The sequence below is a fragment of the Perissodus microlepis genome, chromosome 15 (assembly GCF_051167445.1).
Source record: "Perissodus microlepis isolate ML-2025 ecotype Zambia chromosome 15, ASM5116744v1, whole genome shotgun sequence".
In the NCBI taxonomy this organism is placed as follows: domain Eukaryota; kingdom Metazoa; phylum Chordata; class Actinopteri; order Cichliformes; family Cichlidae; genus Perissodus; species Perissodus microlepis.
The window spans coordinates 6,875,718-6,894,502 of record NC_140475.1 but is presented as its reverse complement, the minus strand read 5'-3'; the positions used below and the strand labels follow the sequence as shown (position 1 = coordinate 6,894,502).

Genomic DNA, 18,785 nt, shown 5'->3' with positions numbered 1-18,785 from the left:
TAGGTTGTGTTTGTGTGTCTTTGTGCTAGTTTTGGCGTGAGCGTCTGTGCTTTCAGCTGCAAATCATCTGCTAAACTACCAGAAGCTAGTCTTCCCATCCTCCATCCTCCAACTTTCTCCCTTTGTCCTACTTACTTCATCTCTCCTATTTCCATCTGTACAATGGAAAGAGCTCGTATAGGTGTGTGTGTGTGTGACAGAGAGAGAGATAGGCAGCGGTAGGATGTGTGTTTGGCCTGCTCAGACAGATCTGCCCTAATCTTTGGGGGCAAATTGGCTTTAGCTCCAAAAGAGCTTATTTCCACGTCACTCCATAGGTTACTCAGGAAAGCAGGTCACTGAAAGAGAAGCCTTCACTAATCTGCCACCAGGTTGCTACTGCAACTCTCAAACTGTGTGGATTAGTTCATATTTGGCCTTGAAAATAGTTGATTTACAATGTGAACCATGTGTATTTAACAACTTCAAGATATTTGAAAAGAAATAGTAAATTCAGCCTGAATTATGACTCTGCCATTCTTGTGACACTGCATGATCTTTCCATACACTCACATTAATTTTTTTCATCATCTTGTAACAAGCAAACTACAGCCCACTCTTCTTTCGCCACACCATGAGTCACTAATGGCACCTATTCAATTATTTAGCCCCTTTCATTTTCCTCGTCCATGCCTTTTCCTGTGTCCCGCAGCCTCTGCTCATTCTCAGGCCGTCATTTGTGGCTGCATGTCTGGAAAGTCAATTGCAATTCTTTTGCAACCTTTGTTGTATTTTTGCATGTTCTCTTTATTTCCTCACATAATTTTCCCACATTCTTATCCCTCCTTCCTAGCATACATGCCCTACTCCTAAACTCCTACTTTCTTATAATGGTATACCTGTGGCTATTTTTATCTTCTTTTTTTTCCACCGATGGCGTTAGCATGGAGGTAGAAGGAGGTGGAAGGCTGTAGATGTGAATGATAGATTGGGTGAGATGAGTGAGAGGAAGTAAATTTGTCCTCCTTGGGGACACAGAAGGATCTAAGCCAGCGACTAATAGGATTGCAGAATTGCCAAGGCTTTTCTATCAAAGGCATTTAGCACAGGACACTATAACCTGCATGCTTGCTGCTGTTGCTGCAGGAAGCAGAAAAAACATGTATGCACATGCATAAAATTGACCACTATTTCTACAGTTTGATGTGGTCCTTAAAATATATGCATTCATAAAACACACTGCTGCTTCCTGAATGTCTTCTTTCCTTTTGTGGCACACACAAACCTTTACACAAAGACAATAGAAGTTGTAGCTGGGAGACCCAAGTGGGTGAAGGGTCAGTTTTCCGGAGAGGGGTTAAATCCTTGCAAACCTGACCTGGGTCTTACTCATCTCATTAGCAATTATATTACTAAGGAGCTCATTCTAGCTGAACAGAGAGTGGAAACAGTCAGCGTTTTACTGGCTCTCTCTCTCTATCTGTGAGGCAGATTACCCTCTGTGCTTCTGCATAGGCAGTTTTGTGTATGTAGAGCACCCTCTGTTGGGCCACGGTTATATTTCTTGATTACTTAGAGGTGAGAGGATGAGCCCAATGATACAAACCTGTTAAAAATTAAATATAAACCAAATAAAATGCTGTGCAAGGAAGTTAAACTTCAATTCAGAACAGTTTAAAACCAGTGAGAGAGAAAAATGCACAGCCGGTGCGGTTAATTTTCAGCAATTCAGGAACCTAATTGGATATTATAAAAAACGGAATAGGATGAAGGTCTGTGTAAGGGCAAACAGTTTAATAGCTACATAATACTGCTTTTCAGAGGCAAATTTTGAACAGTTGAAGGATTGAATTCATTGTCATGCTGAAGAATTCTGAAAAATGAAGCCGTTGTCAATCAGATACTTTCCAGATGGTATTGCACGGTGGATCTTCTGACTGTAGTTTTCTGCGTTCATAATTCCATCAATTTTTAAAAGACCTTTAACACCACCTGCTGAAACTGTTTCACAGATAGATGCAGACCCTCCCTGCCTCTCTCCTGACCTCCTTCATACAAACTGATATAGTCATCACTCAATAAGACCCATTGCCAAAGATTTTCAGTCCAGTTCTTGTGTAATGAGGCATGTTTGAGCATTTTCTCCTTGTTTCCTTCCCTTAAAAATGGCTTCTTGACAGTCACACTTTCACTGAGACCATCATCTGATTAACCTTAAGTGAACAGTCAGGTCTTTACTGGATTGTTTCTTATGTCTTAAGTACATGACCTTCAGATATTGTTCATCTTCTGCTGTTTTTTTAGGCCTGCCACTTTTTCTTTTTAACTCCTGACTTTGATCAGTTTCTTGAAATTTTTCAAGCACAACTGCGCACCATGAAGACATAAACCAAGTGTTTGCCAAATAGTTCTTTGGGAATCACTTTGTTGGTGCAAAAGTATAATTTTATGTCCGTTAAGTATGGTTATCATTGGCACTTTTCACAGATTCAACTAAGCAAATGGGAACAACTTCTGTGTTTTTGCAATAGGCTGCTAGCAATAAGTGCCTAAAGATACAATTTTAGCTTTTTGGAGGCAAAATAAAAGGAAATTATGGGTTGACTGAGACTTTTACACAATACTGCAAGTAAAAAGGAGTAATAAATAACAGCAGGACTGGATGTGTCAGGAATCTGACAGTTCACCTTTGCAGCTGGACCCACTGGAGGATTACACCAGCCCTATCAGCAAACTGGAGCCCCAGAAATCGATGCCTGTTTTAGTATCAGTGAAGTGGACTGTATTCAAACCAACCAAGAGTAGTCTTTTTCTTACATTCTTGTTAACATTGTGCAACATATATAATGCTCTGAATATAAGACAGAGGAAGAGAGTGGGATATGTCCAGCGGTCCCCAACCCCCGGGCCTCGGACCGGTACCGGTCCGTGAGTCGTTTGGTACCGGGCCGCGAGTGTTGAGGCTCAGGTGTGAAATGTATGGTTTTCAAGGTTTTTATCAGTTTTCAGCGTTATTTTGTTATCGTTTTTATCGTTTACTCGGTTTTCCTGGGTCTTTTCACGTGTGTTATGAATAAATCTTCTTTTTTTCGGTACCGGTACTAGTTTTATTTTGTTGTATTTATCCGCGACACCTTAAAGGCCGGTCCGTGAAAATATTGTCGGGCATAAACCGGTCCGTGGCGCAAAAAAGGTTGGGGACCGCTGGATATGTCTATAAGCACGAGGCTGTCGGGGGAGGCTGTTTTACTTCCTGTTCTGACGTCCACCCTAACGTTTACGCCCCCGTGCCCCTGCCCTGCAGTGCCTGGTGGTACCCCGTGTCAGCGTCTCCTCTCTCAGAGGTCCGCGGTAAGGATTCAGCCACCATGTAAAATTCTAAATAAATGTTAAAACGCATTTGTTTTATTATTATTTTTAATACTTTTACAGAGTCGTGGCACCGCTCATGTGTTCCCCGCCCTCACTGGCTGTGCGTAAAGCTTTCAGGTCATATGCATATGGTTTGGGATGAGAGGATAGGGGCGCTGACAGCAGCGGCACAATAGCGACATCTAGTGGCTCACTGGAGGCAACTTTGAACTTTTAGAGTTTTTATGAATGTTTTGCTCGTGTTTCAGTCAGGCTAAGATTTTTAGAAAATCCTTCTGTAGGGCTGCTTCGTTTTTCATCTATAAAAGCACGCAAATGCAGCGTGTGCGTGGAGTTTACTTGAGGTTGAAAAAATGAAGCCGACCGTGAGCGGCGCTGCAGATCCTTCTTCCACAGCACCGGCAGACAACAACGCAGGCAGGAGGAGGAGGCAGCACCGGGCTCCCTCGCCGGCTACAGCCCAGGAGGGGGCATTAAAGATTGTTCCCAGACACCCGGGCAGCTCCAGGCCTCCTGATCGTGCACGGAGAAGCGGGGATCTTGGGTTGAGGGACAGCCCGAGCACCGCAGACAGAAGGGAGAGGGAGCCCGAGAGCCGCGGAGGGGCAGCTGTTCACCCGGATGGTGCTGAAGCTGAGCTTGTCAGACCAAACAGGGCGGATGCTGTCGAGGAAGATCCGGCAGATTTCCCAGTACCGACTCTAGGCTCTGCCTTACCCCGCTTTAAAGGTGACTCCACACAGCCTTTGTTTTCCGGCAGAGCTTATTCGCTGAGAGAAAAGGAGAGGAAGCCAGCTGAGAGAAGCGGACACGGGAAGAGAACCGACGTGTCCGCGGCCTGTGGAGCGGGCCTCGGTTTGGGTCTGTGGAAAGGGCGATGCTTACAGGCTGAGCTGATTCACTTCCACCTGCAGAAGAGACTCAAGAGGAGGGGAGCCAAGATGCAAGCCAAAGCGGACAGCACTGGGACGTCGGAGAGCGCCGTGGAAGAGCCGGAGCGGGCTGCAGAGGCGACAGAGGCGGGGTCCGTGACACAGCAGGACCAGGCCCTGGAGGAGGAGATGGAGAGGCTGCTGGAGGAAAACGAAGATCTCAAGGTTTGATAGACTTTAACAAAATCATTTTTTTAAATTAAAATTAAAATACTTTAAAATACATAATCTCACCTAACCTGAAATGTAGGCCAATGCTAAAGAGGTAAAATCATATTAGAATGACACAATTCAGAAACGTCTTAATTGTCATGAAATGACAGATAGCAAATGGGGTCGATTATGTTTGTAGGACAGCCTCTCTGTCTTCAGTGAAAACGCATTCGCTATTGTAACTGGATATCGATCCTGATGCTATTGATTAATAAGGATCGATTATATCTTGTGTTTAGAAGGGACTACCCACAATGCCACAGCTGGAATTCATATGTTTGCATTGTTGCATTTATATATCCCTGAAATGAACTGTGGAGTAATAAAGATGATCAGACTCACATCTGGAAAAAGATTTTTTTTTTTAAGTCAGGTTGTATATTTTAACCTGAAACTGAAAATCTGTAATACATCTGGAGCTACTAGTCAGACTCTGAACCAATAAAATCTCCTGTTTTCGAAGTATATGCACCTCCTGCTGTCAGTGTGACACATGTAGCAATCACATCTTCTGTCTGCTATGATTCTGCTAGTGTGAGATTGAAGAAATGAGGGCCGAGATGGACGAGATGCGAGACACTTTCTATGAAGAAGACACTTGCCAGCTCCAGGAAATGAGGCGTGAGCTAGAGAGAGCCAATAAAAACTGCAGAATCCTGCAGTATCGTCTGCGGAAGGCTGAGAGGAAGAGGCTGCGCTACGCCCAGACAGGAGAGATCGATGAAGAGTTGCTCAGGAGTCTGGAGCAGGACCTAAAGGTAGGGGAGGGGAGGAGATGACTCTGTGTGTTAAGGTTAATATGTTATGTATGGGAGGTTTTAATGTAGGCTAATACGAACCATCACGTTAGTTCAATTATTATGCATTTTACAACAGTAACAATCAAGTATAACAGATTATTAGTTATTTCTCCAAAACAGCAGGTTCAGGTTGTGATTATTACAGGTAGCAAAGGATGTGTCTGTGAGGCTCCACCATGAGCTGGAAAAAGTGGAGGAGAAACGCACTAAGACGGAGGAGGAGAACGAAAAGCTGAGACAGAAGCTCATAGAGGTGGAAGTGACCAAACAAGCCCTGCAGAATGAACTAGAAAAAACCAAAGAGGTGTGTAAACGCTTCCCCACATCCATCACCATACATCAGAGGAGCATTAAATGTAATGTGTCATAAATGTCCACATATATGAATATTAAATGATCGACCAGCCACTTCATTAGGTAATACCTGAGTTGAACTTCAGCAGGTCGCATTGATCATTCACTGAGTTACTCCCACGTGATTGGCTGAACAGATATTTGCTTTAATCAGCAGTTGAGTGGGTATACTTAACAAAGTGGCCAGTAAGTGTACGCATACAAGTATACTCATGCATACATTAAGAAGTCATAATTTAATTTCAATTGCAATGTCCTCTTATAGTCTCAAAAGAGAAGAGGAAGCAAGGACATCCAGAAGAGTGACAAGAAAGCAGCACAGACTCCCACTGAGGTGAGATGCTGTTATGATTAAAAATAATTATTTTATTTTGTGTATATTTATACATTTTTGGCATAAATGCTTACCTTGCCTAAACTGATGCAGATAATTGTTAGGAGGTAGTTCTCTTAGGAAAATGTGCAGTCTCATGTGAACTGATGTGTGAATATTTAGTCCTGAATCAGCTATTTTTAAACATGCACTTCAGCCTGGAGGCAGCCTGCCGATGTATTGAGCAGTCAGGCCAAAGAATAAACAGCTTTTACCCTGCAAACTCTCAGGGTCCACACCTGAGATTTTGCGTATGAGCTTCTGTGATATCCTGTTGTGTCAAATGTTTGGCTTTTCACCTCCAGCTACAAAGTTTTAGTGAAAGCTGAGGGTTTGCAGAGCTGGAGCAATTTTGTTAGACTTATTACATGCCAAGAATCCGCTGAGTCCGATGAGAGATAACCGTCTGGCTCAGAAAGACTGTGGCTAAAAAAATCTGCTCTTCACTTTAATCTTAAGTCTTAGGTCTCAATGCAGAAACCAGCCTTCTTAACAATTTAACCAATTCAATGCACTTGAGTGTATACAGTTTGTTTTTCATCGTGTTTTAGGAGGACAATGAGGACCTGAAGTGCCAGCTAGCTTTCATCAAAGAGGAGGCTGTGCTTATGAGGAAGAAAACAGCCAAGATTGACAAGGAGAAGGACCGGCTAGAGCAAGAGCTGCAGAAATACCGCTCGTTCTATGGAGAACTTGACAGTACCCACCCAAAAGGGGAGGCTGGGGGGCCACCCACCACGCGTGAGTCAGAGCTGAAGCTACGCCTTCGGCTGGTGGAGGAGGAAGCCAACATCCTCGGGAGAAAGATAGTTGAGTTAGAGGTAAGAGCAGACTGTGTGAAATTTCTGAATGAAAGATCATGTGATTTTTGCACCCGTCTCCCTTTTTCCTTACAGGTTGAGAACCGTGGCTTGAGGGCTGAGCTCGATGACCTCCGTGGAGAAGGAGAGAGCGGTGGAGGCTCGGGTTGTGGAGCGACGGGTGGGCCGGGCGCAGGCCGAGGCCTGGGGGATGATCTGACAGAGCTCAGACAACAGCTACAGCTGGTGGAGGACGAGGCAGAGCTCCTGAGGAGAAACCTGGCTGATGCTGAGGAACAGAACAAGAGGGTGACAGCTGAGCTGAACAAGTTACGCTTTAAGGCTGGCACTCATGAAGGAGGTGCCAGGCATGGAGGAGGAGGAGGAGTTACAGGAGGAGCAGGCATTGATGGAGCAAAGGCAGAAGCCCTCCAGGAGGAGCTGAAAGCTGCAAGACTGCAGATTAATGATCTAAGTGGCAAGGTAAGAAAGGCGTTAAACACTGACATAATATAAGATGCTGATCTATGTAATTAATTTCATGCTTTTATAATTAGTGTAAATATATGCATTTAGGTATCAATTAGTTACTCATTCCCAAGACTGACAGTCCCCAGCTATGCTAGTTTTTCTTTAGTAGCAGTAATAACAGAATCATGAATTTTACCAAGTTGATGTTTTCTCTGCTAATCATTTTAGTTTAGAGTGTTAGCATCTTTGTCTGATTAGACCAGCCAGTATAGAATTTTTAAGACTGATACTGATATCATTACCACTTTACACTACCAACACAGATATTTGCTAACAATACTGTTATTTTAAATATACCGATACCAATATTTTAAAAATCCAATATTCTGATATAGCATTAATATTTTTTTCTTTCAAAAAAACATAAACACAATTCCCTAACAGTCTGTGGTTCCAAATACGTGTGTTGCCATCGGGGAAGGTACCCTAAGAGTACCCTCTCATCTCTTCTTTCCTCTCTTTTTTAGCTTTCATTTATTGGCTACTATAAATATTGATGCTGATAGATCTGCAAACATTTAAAATCAGTCGATAGTATCAGCCTGCTTGGTAAATCAGTTGGGTTTTTGTTCTGATCTGCAGCAGCAGATTTTGTGGAGCAGAGAGTGAGGACCTATTTGCAGACAATGTAAGCAGGAACAGAACTATAACAAAAGGCGAGCAGATTATTTGGGCTGATTGGCAAAACAGTGCAAAATAAGGAAACTGAACTGAAATCTAAACTGGGAAAGACACTAGAATATGGGAAGCACTGGAAACATAAGCTGTGTCTCAATTTAGGGGCTACTTTAGCCGCGCTCCTAATCCATTGCCGCGTATGAAAGCTATTTTTATATTATTATAAAAATATTCGAAATACTAATTTAATTAATACAGTATTGCAAAGAGTAATAAAAATAATATTACAACAAAGTAGCTGTCGCCATTGTTGGAAACTGGAATTGGCTGGGCCGCGCTATGAATTCTGGGATAGGTTGGGCCACGAAGGATACTCCCGACCTATCCTTCAAATTCAGGGAAATGAAGGACGCATTTGTCGGCCGCATTTGGAGCAGCCTTCGAATTGGGACAGCCTTCGTTGCATTGCTGTGACGTAATTGGCCTTCAAATGCGGCCTCCGAAGGATGCAGCCCCTGAATTGAGACTCAGCCATAGAACCTGAGAGACACAGGGGAAGACAGACAGACACTCAGACAAAGGACTGAGACAATACATACACTGAGAGGTGATCAGGGAAGTGGAAACACATGGGAACACAGCAGGAACAAATTAGACATAACGAGATAGGGAAAGCAAAACTGACACAATGAACATGAGACAAGGACTATCAAAATAAGACAGGAAGTAGCACGAACACAAAAACTCAAGAGACTCAAGACATACAGAGAGATGTAGGGTGAGAGATACAGAGCGAGGGAAAGACAAGACAGTTTTACATGCACCTTTCACAGTTCTGCATAACTTTAAGTGGGTAAAATAACTGAACAGTTTTTACAACAGGGGAAAATTGCCCATAAAGTCCCAAATCATTTTTTGTACCAGGGTGTAACATGTTCGATCCTGCTGCAAAGCCTGGTATTTTAACATTGCAGCCTATGAGGATTGACTTGCTTTTGGAACCAGCCTGCAATTTATAGTTTTATCCGTCCACCCCAGAGGTCACTGCTTGGCCAAAACATCTTAAAACAGTTGTCATCTCTCTCCGCCTCTTCCCATCAGGTTATGCAGCTGCAGTATGAGAACCGAGTGCTCCTCTCCAACATGCAACGCTACGATCTGGCTTCTCATCTCTCCCTGCGACCGAGCCCACGGGACAGCGATGCAGAGAGCGATGCCGGTGGCACGACGAGTGGTCGCCGCGAGAGCGACGAGGACTCCACCTCATCCCGCCTGCTCCCTCCTCACCGCAAACGCGAGGGTCCTGTTGGTGGGGAAAGTGACTCAGATGAGGTGAGAAACAATAACGGCAGCAGTCGCTGCTTGACGCCCACCCGGGGCCTCTACACCCCTACTGGGCCAGAGGGCGCCGCCTCCTCCGCCTTATCCCGCTTCCTGCCTGGTGGCCGGTGCACCCTGCGTGAGCGGCAGCAGATGATAGACATCCGCGTGGAAGCAGAGAGGCTCGTTCGCACCATTGATAGGCTCATCGCCGATACTGCGGCCATCATCTCGGAGGCGAGGGTCTACGTTTCAAATGGCGACTTAATGTTCGGGAGGTCCGGCGAGGAGGGTGGGGAAGAGGATGGGAGCAGAATCAGGGAACATGAGCTGCTATATCGCATTAACGCCCAGATGAAAGCCTTTCGTAAGGAACTGCAGGCCTTCATAGACAGACTGGAAGTGCCGAAGTTAGAGGACAGGGAGTCAGAGGAGCCGCTGTCGGTGAGAATAGAACTGAAATATCTCATGTGAGCACGTAAAATATCCTCGAGAGTTAACTGTATTTCTTCCTTTTTCTCTCTTTATCCATACTCCCGTGTTTCTCATCTGTCGGTTTGCCGCTCCTCCCTCTCCCAGATGTTCCAGCCAATCATTTTACTCATCCTCATACTCGTGTTATTCTCATCCCTCTCTTACGCCACCATCTTCAAGCTCGTCTTTCTTTTCACTCTTTTCTTTGTTCTGTGATGCACACCTCCCTTTAACACACGTCATCCTTTGGTTTGTTTTCCCTCCGTTGATTTTTTTTCTTTCCATCCCCGCATCATTTGTTGCCAAGGTAACCGACAGCACAGTAAAAGCTCAGCACTTACCGAGGTTGCACTCACACTGGAGGAAGTGTGGCCAGCTTCAGCACTGGAATCTGCATTATCATCACACATCGCCATCTGCATAAGATGCTCGAGACGGTAAGTTACAGACAGGTTACACATTGCAGATAGCTAGTGGAACTCTAACATAATAATGCTTAATTTTAAGCCTTAATGACGTTTAAACGGTTAAATTGCAAAAAATAATAATAATAATAATTCACGCCCCTAAGTTGTCATAAATGGGAACATTTGTCTTACAGAGAACAAAATTGTTTTCAACTGGACTGTAAAAATGTTTATTTCTGCTAAATGCAATTAAGCATTTTAATGAAGCGGACAGTGGGGATGTAGTTTTTGTAACAGTCTCAGATGGCCATCTGAGGAGCTGCAACTCCTCGTAGGCTTCATTTGTAAGCACTGGAAGTGTCCACGGGGTTAAAAACAGCCACCTCAGAGACTTATTGTAGTACAAACTTGCAGCACGACAGAAATCATCAAAGAGTCCAGTTATATAATATGTCCTGTGTGTGTGTTTGTGTGTGTGGACATTTTAAGATGTGTGCCTGTTTGAATCATAATAATAAATAGCCCAGTTTTTTTGTAGTTCATTCCTCTCTGTGCGGGTAATAGCTGTGGATTTAAAGCCAACGGAGATATTTTGGCATATTTGTGCAGAACTTGTTTAAGCCAAAATGAAAGCCATGAAAGCCTAGAAATTTAGCCCTTTGAAGTGATATTCAGTGATCACTCTGGTTTATGAGTATGAATAGACTGAAGACTTCATAGCTTATAAAGTGTGGTCATATAGGTTTTATTCTGACTGGATGCAATCTGAACCACTTAGTGCTACTTAGTACATTAGCTGTTGTAACAGGTCATGACGGCAGCGACATCGTCTTTAATTTGCAGAACAGCACTTGCTGTGCCGCCCTGCTGTTGTTGTTGCCTCAAAGTAAAGTAAGGTGAAAGTTTGTTTCTGTCCCTCCCCTGAATTCCTGAAGGGTTTAATTATTCATTTGGGAACACAACAGGTGGAAGACTAAGGCTGATTTCACACTGGAAGGAATTCTGATCATCATCATAAGAAGGGGTCAAGGACCCCAAAATTCCCAACAGGGTCTTGATTAGGGGTTGCTATTAGTAATTGATGGCGTGGCAGATGAACAGTAGCAACTGTCTTCAGATGTTCACCGCAGCAGAATGAGTCACAGCTTTAGGTTACTCCAGGACATGGGATGAGAGTGTGCATATTTTACTTCTTTGCACCATTTGAAGCATAAATAATGTGATACATCTACTGAGTGTGTGGCTTGATTGTTAGTTTGAAGTATTTTTTATATATATATTAAAGCTTTAAATATTAAATCTCTACAAATTAGATGTAAATGCTGTATTATTATTTTTATTATTGTTTGTGTGTTGTTGTTGTGTTTTTGTGACTGTCTCCAATAAAGATATTACTCCGTGTGACACATTATTACTCACAGTGTCACACGCACTCATTTGGCATCCCTTGGAAAAATGATTTGCAAGCTGGGCACGGTCACAAGGCAAAATCTGCCCAAGCGTCCGAAAGCAGAGTAGCAACAGAGAAGCTGATTGGTCGAGAGACCGCAGCAGCTGAAATAGCTGTGTAAACACTTTCCCCTCTCTCCGCGAGCCCCGGTAATTATAGCAGGGATGCTGGTGACGACAGTTTGTCCCATCGAGACTTCAAATGCTGGAATAAGTTTGACATTATGATATTTGACCTCCGACCCACGTAAACACCCGGGAGCGGTATAAAGTGTGGGTACCCCGGCTGGAACAGAAGTTGTTTACCCTTTAGCTCAACGCTCCCCGAGGAGGAGGACAAGGGGATCCTTTAAATTCAACCCCCGAGGTTTTTTTTTTTTTTACGTAACACAGTGGAGGCAAAAGCGAGGGGGACGCAGCGGAGAGAGGGCAGTTGAAAATAATTGGCGAGCAGGAACGGTTGAAAGGACCGAAGAGACCAGGGACTAGACTGAGGAGTTATACCCGAGGGCAGATATAACTTTTACGTAGAGGTAGGTAAGAAAAGCTGTAAATTACTAAAGTGGGAAACTTTTTTATTTTATTTTATTTAGTTTTAATTATCAACATATACAAAATGAAAATTGAAAAAATAATAACATGATTTTTTTGTTTTCTTTAAAGATTTATTTTGAGTCGTGTTCAGTTTGATCATTTTTCTTTTGGCTTAGTGTCGGGCATACTTTCTGTTCCCCTGTGCCTCTCCCCTGTCCACAGGACGTGCAGTCACTTTACTATGCATAGTTACAAGATTATTAATATCTCTACTCTTACATCACAGATGGGAGGGAAGTGGCTGGTAAATTCGGGCATTTTCTACCAGGATACTTGTAATATTGAGTGGCGGCATCATCAACAACAACAACATCAGAGAAGCCTTGCTGTCTCAGTTTACCACAGCAGTTAGGCTCTTGCTCTTGGCTGGTTTTAGGGAACTGGCTCGCCGTCTTGGATGCATCTGAGGTGTTCCGCAGTTTAATCTCCAGGAGGACGTTTTTAATGTTGAGCCCCACTTAAGAAGCACTGAGCTCAAGTAGGATTTTAAGTGGTTCTTTAAAGGTCAGATGCAGAAGAGATAATGATTTTTTTAACCTTCTTACTAATAGACTCTGTCACAGTTTTGCGATTTTTGTACATTTGTTGTTGTTTTTTTAAATGAGCAAATCTTATTGTAATGATTATCAGTATAAACATGATAGGTGGGTGTAGGATATAGGGTGGATAGAGCAAAATGCCTAACAGGTGACATCATGTGTGCACATGGGCACTCTGATTCATGCGTGAAATGTTTTTTCTTTGAAATGCTGGGTCAGGCTGGAGGTCAAACTGACCAAGAGTTGAAACAGATGGCTGTGGCACTGTCGTGTAATAGTTTTGTCTACACGTGCTGCATTGGTAGTTCTAACATGCCTGCAATTATTGGTGAAGAATTCCAAAAGCAGCTGTAAATATCTGACCTTCCTGAGGATAGAAGTATTCAAGCCAAACCCAGATGAAAAAGCCTTGACTGAAAAAGTAGAAATGGGTTGATCAGCCTTTTGATTTCAGTGTCAGAAACTCCATAACAAAACCAGATTTTGGGCTACTTTATATAGAAATACATTGAAACACATTGAAATTAATCAACAACGCTTGTTGTCTGTCTTCTATTTCTTTGACTTTTTAGTGTTTCCAGGCCATTAATCCTTCTGCCCCTTGCTTGCAACCCTTTGGTGACCTCTGACCGAAAAGTGAAAGGGGGAAAGTCATTTGAAAGAGTGTCTGGCTATTAAGCAGCCTGTCATGGCAGCTATAGATCTGGAGCGAGGGCTTGAGCACAGTGGTTGTGGCTGGGGGCAAGAGAGACCAGAGCTGATGGACAACTTCGACTCGGAGATGCAGGAGTGGGAGGACCAGCTGCAGGACATCCAGAGGAAAATCGAAGAGGTGAGACGTTACATAAACAATGCAGGACTTTTAAATGTACAGACTGTATATAAAATATGGCAATGGCCACTGTGATGTCACCCGTTAGCTTGTGGACATGCATTTTGAAACCTCAGCTTTAGTATTGTGATCATCGCTGTATTGTTGTGGAGCCAAACTGACCTTTGGCGTCACTAACCATGCTTGCTAGCATTACCAAGGAGCATTAATGAATAATGAAAGGTGAATTTGGACATTTCATGTAACTGGTGGGTTGTACTGGGATTGTGTGCAGTTTTCTTGAAGGTGCATATCAGCTTTTGATAAAACATATTTATTTTTGCTCTACAGTTGTGCAGTTTAACATGGGTCTATGGCAGGGGTGTCAAACTCCAGGCCTCGAGGGCCGGTGTCCTGCAGGTTTTAGATCTCACCCAGGGTCAACACACCTGAATCAAATGATTAGTTCATTAACAGGCTTCTGGAGAACTTCAAGACATGTTGAGTAGGTCAGTTAGCCATTTAAATCAGCTGTCTTGGATCAAGGACACATCTAAAACCTGCAGGACACCGGCCCTCGAGGCCTGGAGTTCAACGCCTGTGGTCTATGGGGATTAACTTTTGGTCGCAGCCTCAAGTGGTCATTTGAGGAACTGCACCAATCTCAGGTTAAACTTAGCCAAAATTGATCCGTAATCACACATTGCATCAGCACAAACAGTCGATGTATCTACGCAGTATTAACTGAATAGATACGTGCAGATTTCTACAGACTCTGGGTCAGTGGGTGTAAATTGTACTTACTAATACTACAACCTACCGGTGTAAAAGTGCAAAAGTAAAATTCAGTAGATTGATTTTGTGATAAATGATGGTCCCGATGTTTAATTTAAAGTGGAGTTATTTTGTTTTTGTTGTTGTTTTTTCTTCCCAGAAAGATGTATCAGTTATCTCTCAACATGACCACGTGTGGTACATGTTGTGTTTTCAGTGAGGAGTTTTTGTGGCCCCTAGAGTGTGTGTTAATTGGAGTAACATGTGTGTTTGTGCTCCATAATAAACTGTTGGCAGCACACAAACTGACACAACCTCTTGGCTTTGTTGGAGCAGTGATGCAGACAAATGTTAACAAGCTGATTAAACTGTGATGTGCTGACAGATATGCTGGACACACACACACACTGTCTGAAAATGGATACCTAAGTATTGCACATTACAAAGATGCAAATTGAAACAGGTGCATGTGTGTAATGGAATTACGAGCTTGTCAGAAATCTAAGTTAGATTTTAAAGTAGTTTTGTAATCATTAATATCGCTGCTTTCCAGCTGTACAATGAAGTTCAGGCCCGCAGAGGAGCAAACGATATCGCCGCTGACAACCAGAAAAATGGCACCCCATTGGAGTGTGGCCTGGGTCACCATGGCAATGGCCTTTTTGTGCCTGACCATCACAGAGAGAGCCACACTAGAGCTATAACTGTGCCACATCACTATAGTAACGGCTGCAGCTCCAATGGGTACAGCTACCCTGTGACTCATCAGAACGGCTACGGGTTCTGCCACGCCAACAGCGTCTCAGAGATTGGCGACCTGCTGCAGGATTATTTGGGGGCAGGGAAACAAATGGGCCGGAAGAACAATGGAGCTCGCCACGTGGTAAGTAGAGGAAAGAAATTCTCTTATTTCCCTTCCATGTGCCTCATGTCGTTGGCATTTGCACGCCCGAAGGAACCCGATCAGTAAAAGTATAAGTAGGGCTTTGGTCAGGAGCATATTGATTACAGTTCCCTGTAAGTCTGCTTACACAGACAAGCTGCCAGATAGGAGCTAGTTTCACATTCTGTCCCTGTACCTGACAGCAGTGGAGAAGAAAGCCAACTTGCCAAGTGCAACATGAAAGTACAGTAGATAAGAATAGATTGAGCTATGCTATATCGAGTGGTGGGGTTCAGTTTTGGTAAAGATACAGTAAAGGGTACCTTGCCAATGATCTTCCAGCAAATATAACAGCAGCATGTTGATACAGGGTTATTTTTATGTCACTTCTGATCTCTTTCAGCGCTTCAGTGACACAATCAAAGTGAGCCAGGACATCGCTGCATGCCAGGGTGAGATTGAAAGAGGATCTGGAGATAAAAGGTAAGAGGCTGTATGTGTTTTTCATCAACTCTTTATAGTCTGAGATGATTTTTGTGCCTTGTTTTGAGTTATTTTCTCTGTGCCGAACCAGGCTTGGTAAAGAACAGTTTTTCGGCAGTTTCGAGGAGACTGAAAACAGAAAGAACAGAGTGTCTCACATGAGAAACTCCCCCTGCAGAGAGAGTTCCCCCAACAAAGAAAACTCAGCCAAGCCCCCTCTTGGACAAAGGGATGCTCCTTCTGCGCAAGCACGCTCGCAACTCCAAGGGACTGCAGAATCTCCCGCTCTGGACAGGAAGTCCTTCAGTGCAGGTGTCATGGGTGACAGGAAATGCAGCAGCCCCTCTGTTCTCAGGAAGTTTGGAGCCATGCTGCAGGAGAACGAAGGTAAAATGCTGACAGAATCTGGAGTGGTTACCCATCGGGGGCCAGCTCCAGAAGCAAAGTGTCCCACTCCCAGCTGTCAGCGCAGAACTCTGGGAGCCGCTGCAGTCGCCGGCAGGGTGCCCACCCGCGTGCCTACCCAGAAGTGCCAAACGGATTCTGACATGCTGACAGCAGAGATAGAGCCCAGCCAAGATCGGGGGTTAGCATTAGACCCTGGAAGGCAGAACTACAAGGATCAAAGAGGAGGGTACAGCAGTTCCAAAGGATCCCAGTCTGGTCCCCAGCAGTCTCAGAGGAGATCACAGGTGGCAGGGAGCCCAAAGATTAGACCCAGAGCTCACAGTGGGGCAGACAGAGATGGAGGACTGGCTCGAGAGAAATCAAGAAAGGCTACAGTGGAGCAAGCGGAGCCCAAAATGGAGCACAGGGTTTCAAGTGCTCCCTCTGTAATCCATAGGGGAATGTTATCAGGACAGGAGTCGACTCGTTATGGCCAGTTGAGGGATGAAGGACTCATTGAACTGCTGGACATGCTGGAGATCCAACACGAGTACAGCTCCAATCCCAGAACAGGATACAAACCCTACAGACAGGAGCCACAACAGGTAGGTAAATTTCTGCTTCTTTTTTTTACTATAAATTTGATAAACCTGTAAAAAAAAAAAACTGTAGTACACCCTAACACGCGTACCACTGTGTTTGTAACCAGACAAACCAAGCTGAGTTGTCACCAGCCACGCCTAAGAAGAGCTTCTCTCGCCCTGCACGGCCGGCCAACCAGCGACCTCCTTCCAGATGGGCCAGCCGCACCCCTCCTGCCAGAATCACCGCCCCCTCAGGCCCAATCTACCGCCCACCAAGCCCACTCACTCGCCCCCCTAGCCCCATGACCAGAACCCCAAGCCCTGCCATGAAGCACCGGCTTCTTATTTCTTACTCTCTTCCTACTGAGACCGTCATTATGTAATAGTTCCATTCGAACTGAGCTTGTTCCCTTCCTCTTTTTTTGTAAATAATTTCTATCAAACAAGAGCGCTTCATTTTTGTTGTGAGATAAAACACGTCCACTACATTCTCCAGTGCTGCTGTGGCTTTTAAATCCTTCGGTGCCTAAACTTTGCCAACACATCACCATATCGGCTTTGTTGTAATCCTGCGTCGTATCTATAAACTTCTTTATTTTCTTTTTTTTGTATTGAATTTCAGGTGTTTTCTGTGTAATGTGACGAAGCATGCAGCCCTGTTTTGAGGGTGCATGCCCGTGTGTTTGAGCCTTATGGCTGCTGTATTATCGACCGTTCTCCATTCTCCCAGCGGCCACTCCTCTAACTGTCAACAACAGTGTGTTGTACTGTATCATATTGTCAAAATATATTTAAGATGTTGAAATAACAGCTGTGACAAATGACTATAATATGCCTTTAATGTATTTTTTTCTTGGTAATAAATATGACAGTGCTTTGACATAAAGACTCGTCTCTCTCTGCGTTGAAGGATTGCATTGTCTCACTCCATTAATATTGGCTCATATTGCAGGACGTTGCCCGCTGATGCCTGCTGATATCCAATCACAGCATGCCAGTGAGATGGCAGCTCGTCCAGAGCTAGGCGGCTCTGCAACGTGACATAAGCTATTTGAAACAAGCTATGTGATTACTTCCAGCTTCCAGATTGGCATATGACACAGTTTTGATTTGTTGGGTTTAATGATTTCTTAAAAAAAAAAAGTGAAATGATGATGCTGTTGAGCACATAAACACCGTGCAACGTCCGTTCAAGGGCAGTTACGTTACCTGCCGTTATTGGGATATTCAGCGTGCGGCACAGGCAGAGATGACGTCGCATGCTTTGTGTTTCTCACCTCATCATTCTCCCATCAACAACCTCTGGGGCACCTGACACCTGCTTTGGAGCAGAGGAAGGAAACACACTGACACACTCACAAGTTTACACACTGGCGCTGAAAGAACATTTGCATTACATAAAAAAAGCATTCATATCACGCAGTTTCTGCACCAACCAATATAATTTTTAGACGTATGCACATATGTTCGTGCCCTGCTATGCCTTTTGCCCCATTTTACAAGGTATTTGAAGTGTGAAATGTCATTTAAAAGCTGCATTGGTGCGTGGAAGACTCTTGGGCCTGTGTTTCATTTCATGCCTGTCACCCAACCTCTCAGTGCTATGTGGCACCTCAGACAGAAATAGCAAGCGTGGCGTGTGTTTTGGTGCCAGAAATCTTATCCTGCTGTCTTTAGGAGTATAAATAAAGAGCAGGAAGGGGGTTTTGGCTCCTCTCTCTGTCTCCTTAGCTCTTTATCTTTTAGCTTATTTATCTCCTTTTCTGCCTCCTCAGGTAGAAATGCCTTTAGATTCGACTGCTCATCTGGGACATAATTTTGCCCCTCACTCATTTTCTTTTTTTAAAGTAATTTTATTTTGTGGTTTTTGGGTTCATTCGTGTGTGTCTGTGTGTGTTTTGCTTTTTTAGGCACATTATAATAGTTCCCCTTATCATTCCTCTGTCTGGTATCAAAATTACATCTCTCTTCCTGTATCCCTGTTACAGCATTACTCATTGGTCTTCCCGCCTCTGCTTCCAGGTTCTTTGTGTGAGTAAATGACAGCCCGTCTTACAGGTTGGCACCTCCACATGCTGCATGACAGCTGGCCATCTCCGCTACCCTCA

The 18,785-nt window shown here is 44.0% G+C and overlaps 2 protein-coding genes across 3 annotated transcripts; both read left to right on the top strand.

Annotated features, from left to right (window-relative positions):
• Positions 1–3,581: 3,581 nt before the first annotated feature.
• LOC146371536 (microtubule cross-linking factor 3-like) lies at positions 3,582–10,190 on the top strand. Of its 2 annotated transcripts, none has more exons than XM_084952454.1 (8): positions 3,582–4,448; positions 5,030–5,254; positions 5,442–5,600; positions 5,916–5,984; positions 6,575–6,844; positions 6,920–7,306; positions 9,074–9,736; positions 10,074–10,190. In XM_084952454.1, exons 1-8 carry the CDS (start codon positions 3,705–3,707, stop codon positions 10,188–10,190), a joined length of 2,634 nt encoding a protein of 877 aa, XP_084808580.1. In that variant the 5' UTR covers positions 3,582–3,704. The 2 variants fall into 2 exon arrangements, with proteins under 2 accessions (XP_084808580.1, XP_084808579.1); XM_084952453.1 differs by having other exon boundaries at positions 9,872–10,081.
• Positions 10,191–13,443: 3,253 nt separating this feature from the next.
• LOC146371535 (uncharacterized) lies at positions 13,444–17,563 on the top strand. The gene is made up of 5 exons (XM_084952455.1): positions 13,444–13,587; positions 14,894–15,223; positions 15,627–15,706; positions 15,798–16,698; positions 16,803–17,563. The coding sequence occupies exons 1-5, from the start codon at positions 13,444–13,446 to the stop codon at positions 17,058–17,060; spliced, it is 1,713 nt and encodes a 570-aa protein (XP_084808581.1). The 3' UTR covers positions 17,061–17,563.
• Positions 17,564–18,785: the final 1,222 nt, after the last annotated feature.

What these genes read in the sequence shown, in the direction of transcription:
- LOC146371536 (XM_084952454.1), top strand. Translation starts at nt 3,705, where the DNA reads ATGAAGCCGACCGTGAGCGGCGCTGCAGATCCTTCTTCCACAGCACCG. An exon ending in AGGAAAACGAAGATCTCAAG is followed by an intron (nt 4,449 to 5,029) that starts GTTTGATAGACT and finishes TGATTCTGCTAG; the next exon opens with TGTGAGATTGAAGAAATGAG. An exon ending in CAGCACAGACTCCCACTGAG is followed by an intron (nt 5,985 to 6,574) that starts GTGAGATGCTGT and finishes ATCGTGTTTTAG; the next exon opens with GAGGACAATGAGGACCTGAA.
- LOC146371535 (XM_084952455.1), top strand. Translation starts at nt 13,444, where the DNA reads ATGGCAGCTATAGATCTGGAGCGAGGGCTTGAGCACAGTGGTTGTGGC. An exon ending in AGAGGATCTGGAGATAAAAG is followed by an intron (nt 15,707 to 15,797) that starts GTAAGAGGCTGT and finishes GTGCCGAACCAG; the next exon opens with GCTTGGTAAAGAACAGTTTT. An exon ending in ACAGACAGGAGCCACAACAG is followed by an intron (nt 16,699 to 16,802) that starts GTAGGTAAATTT and finishes GTTTGTAACCAG; the next exon opens with ACAAACCAAGCTGAGTTGTC.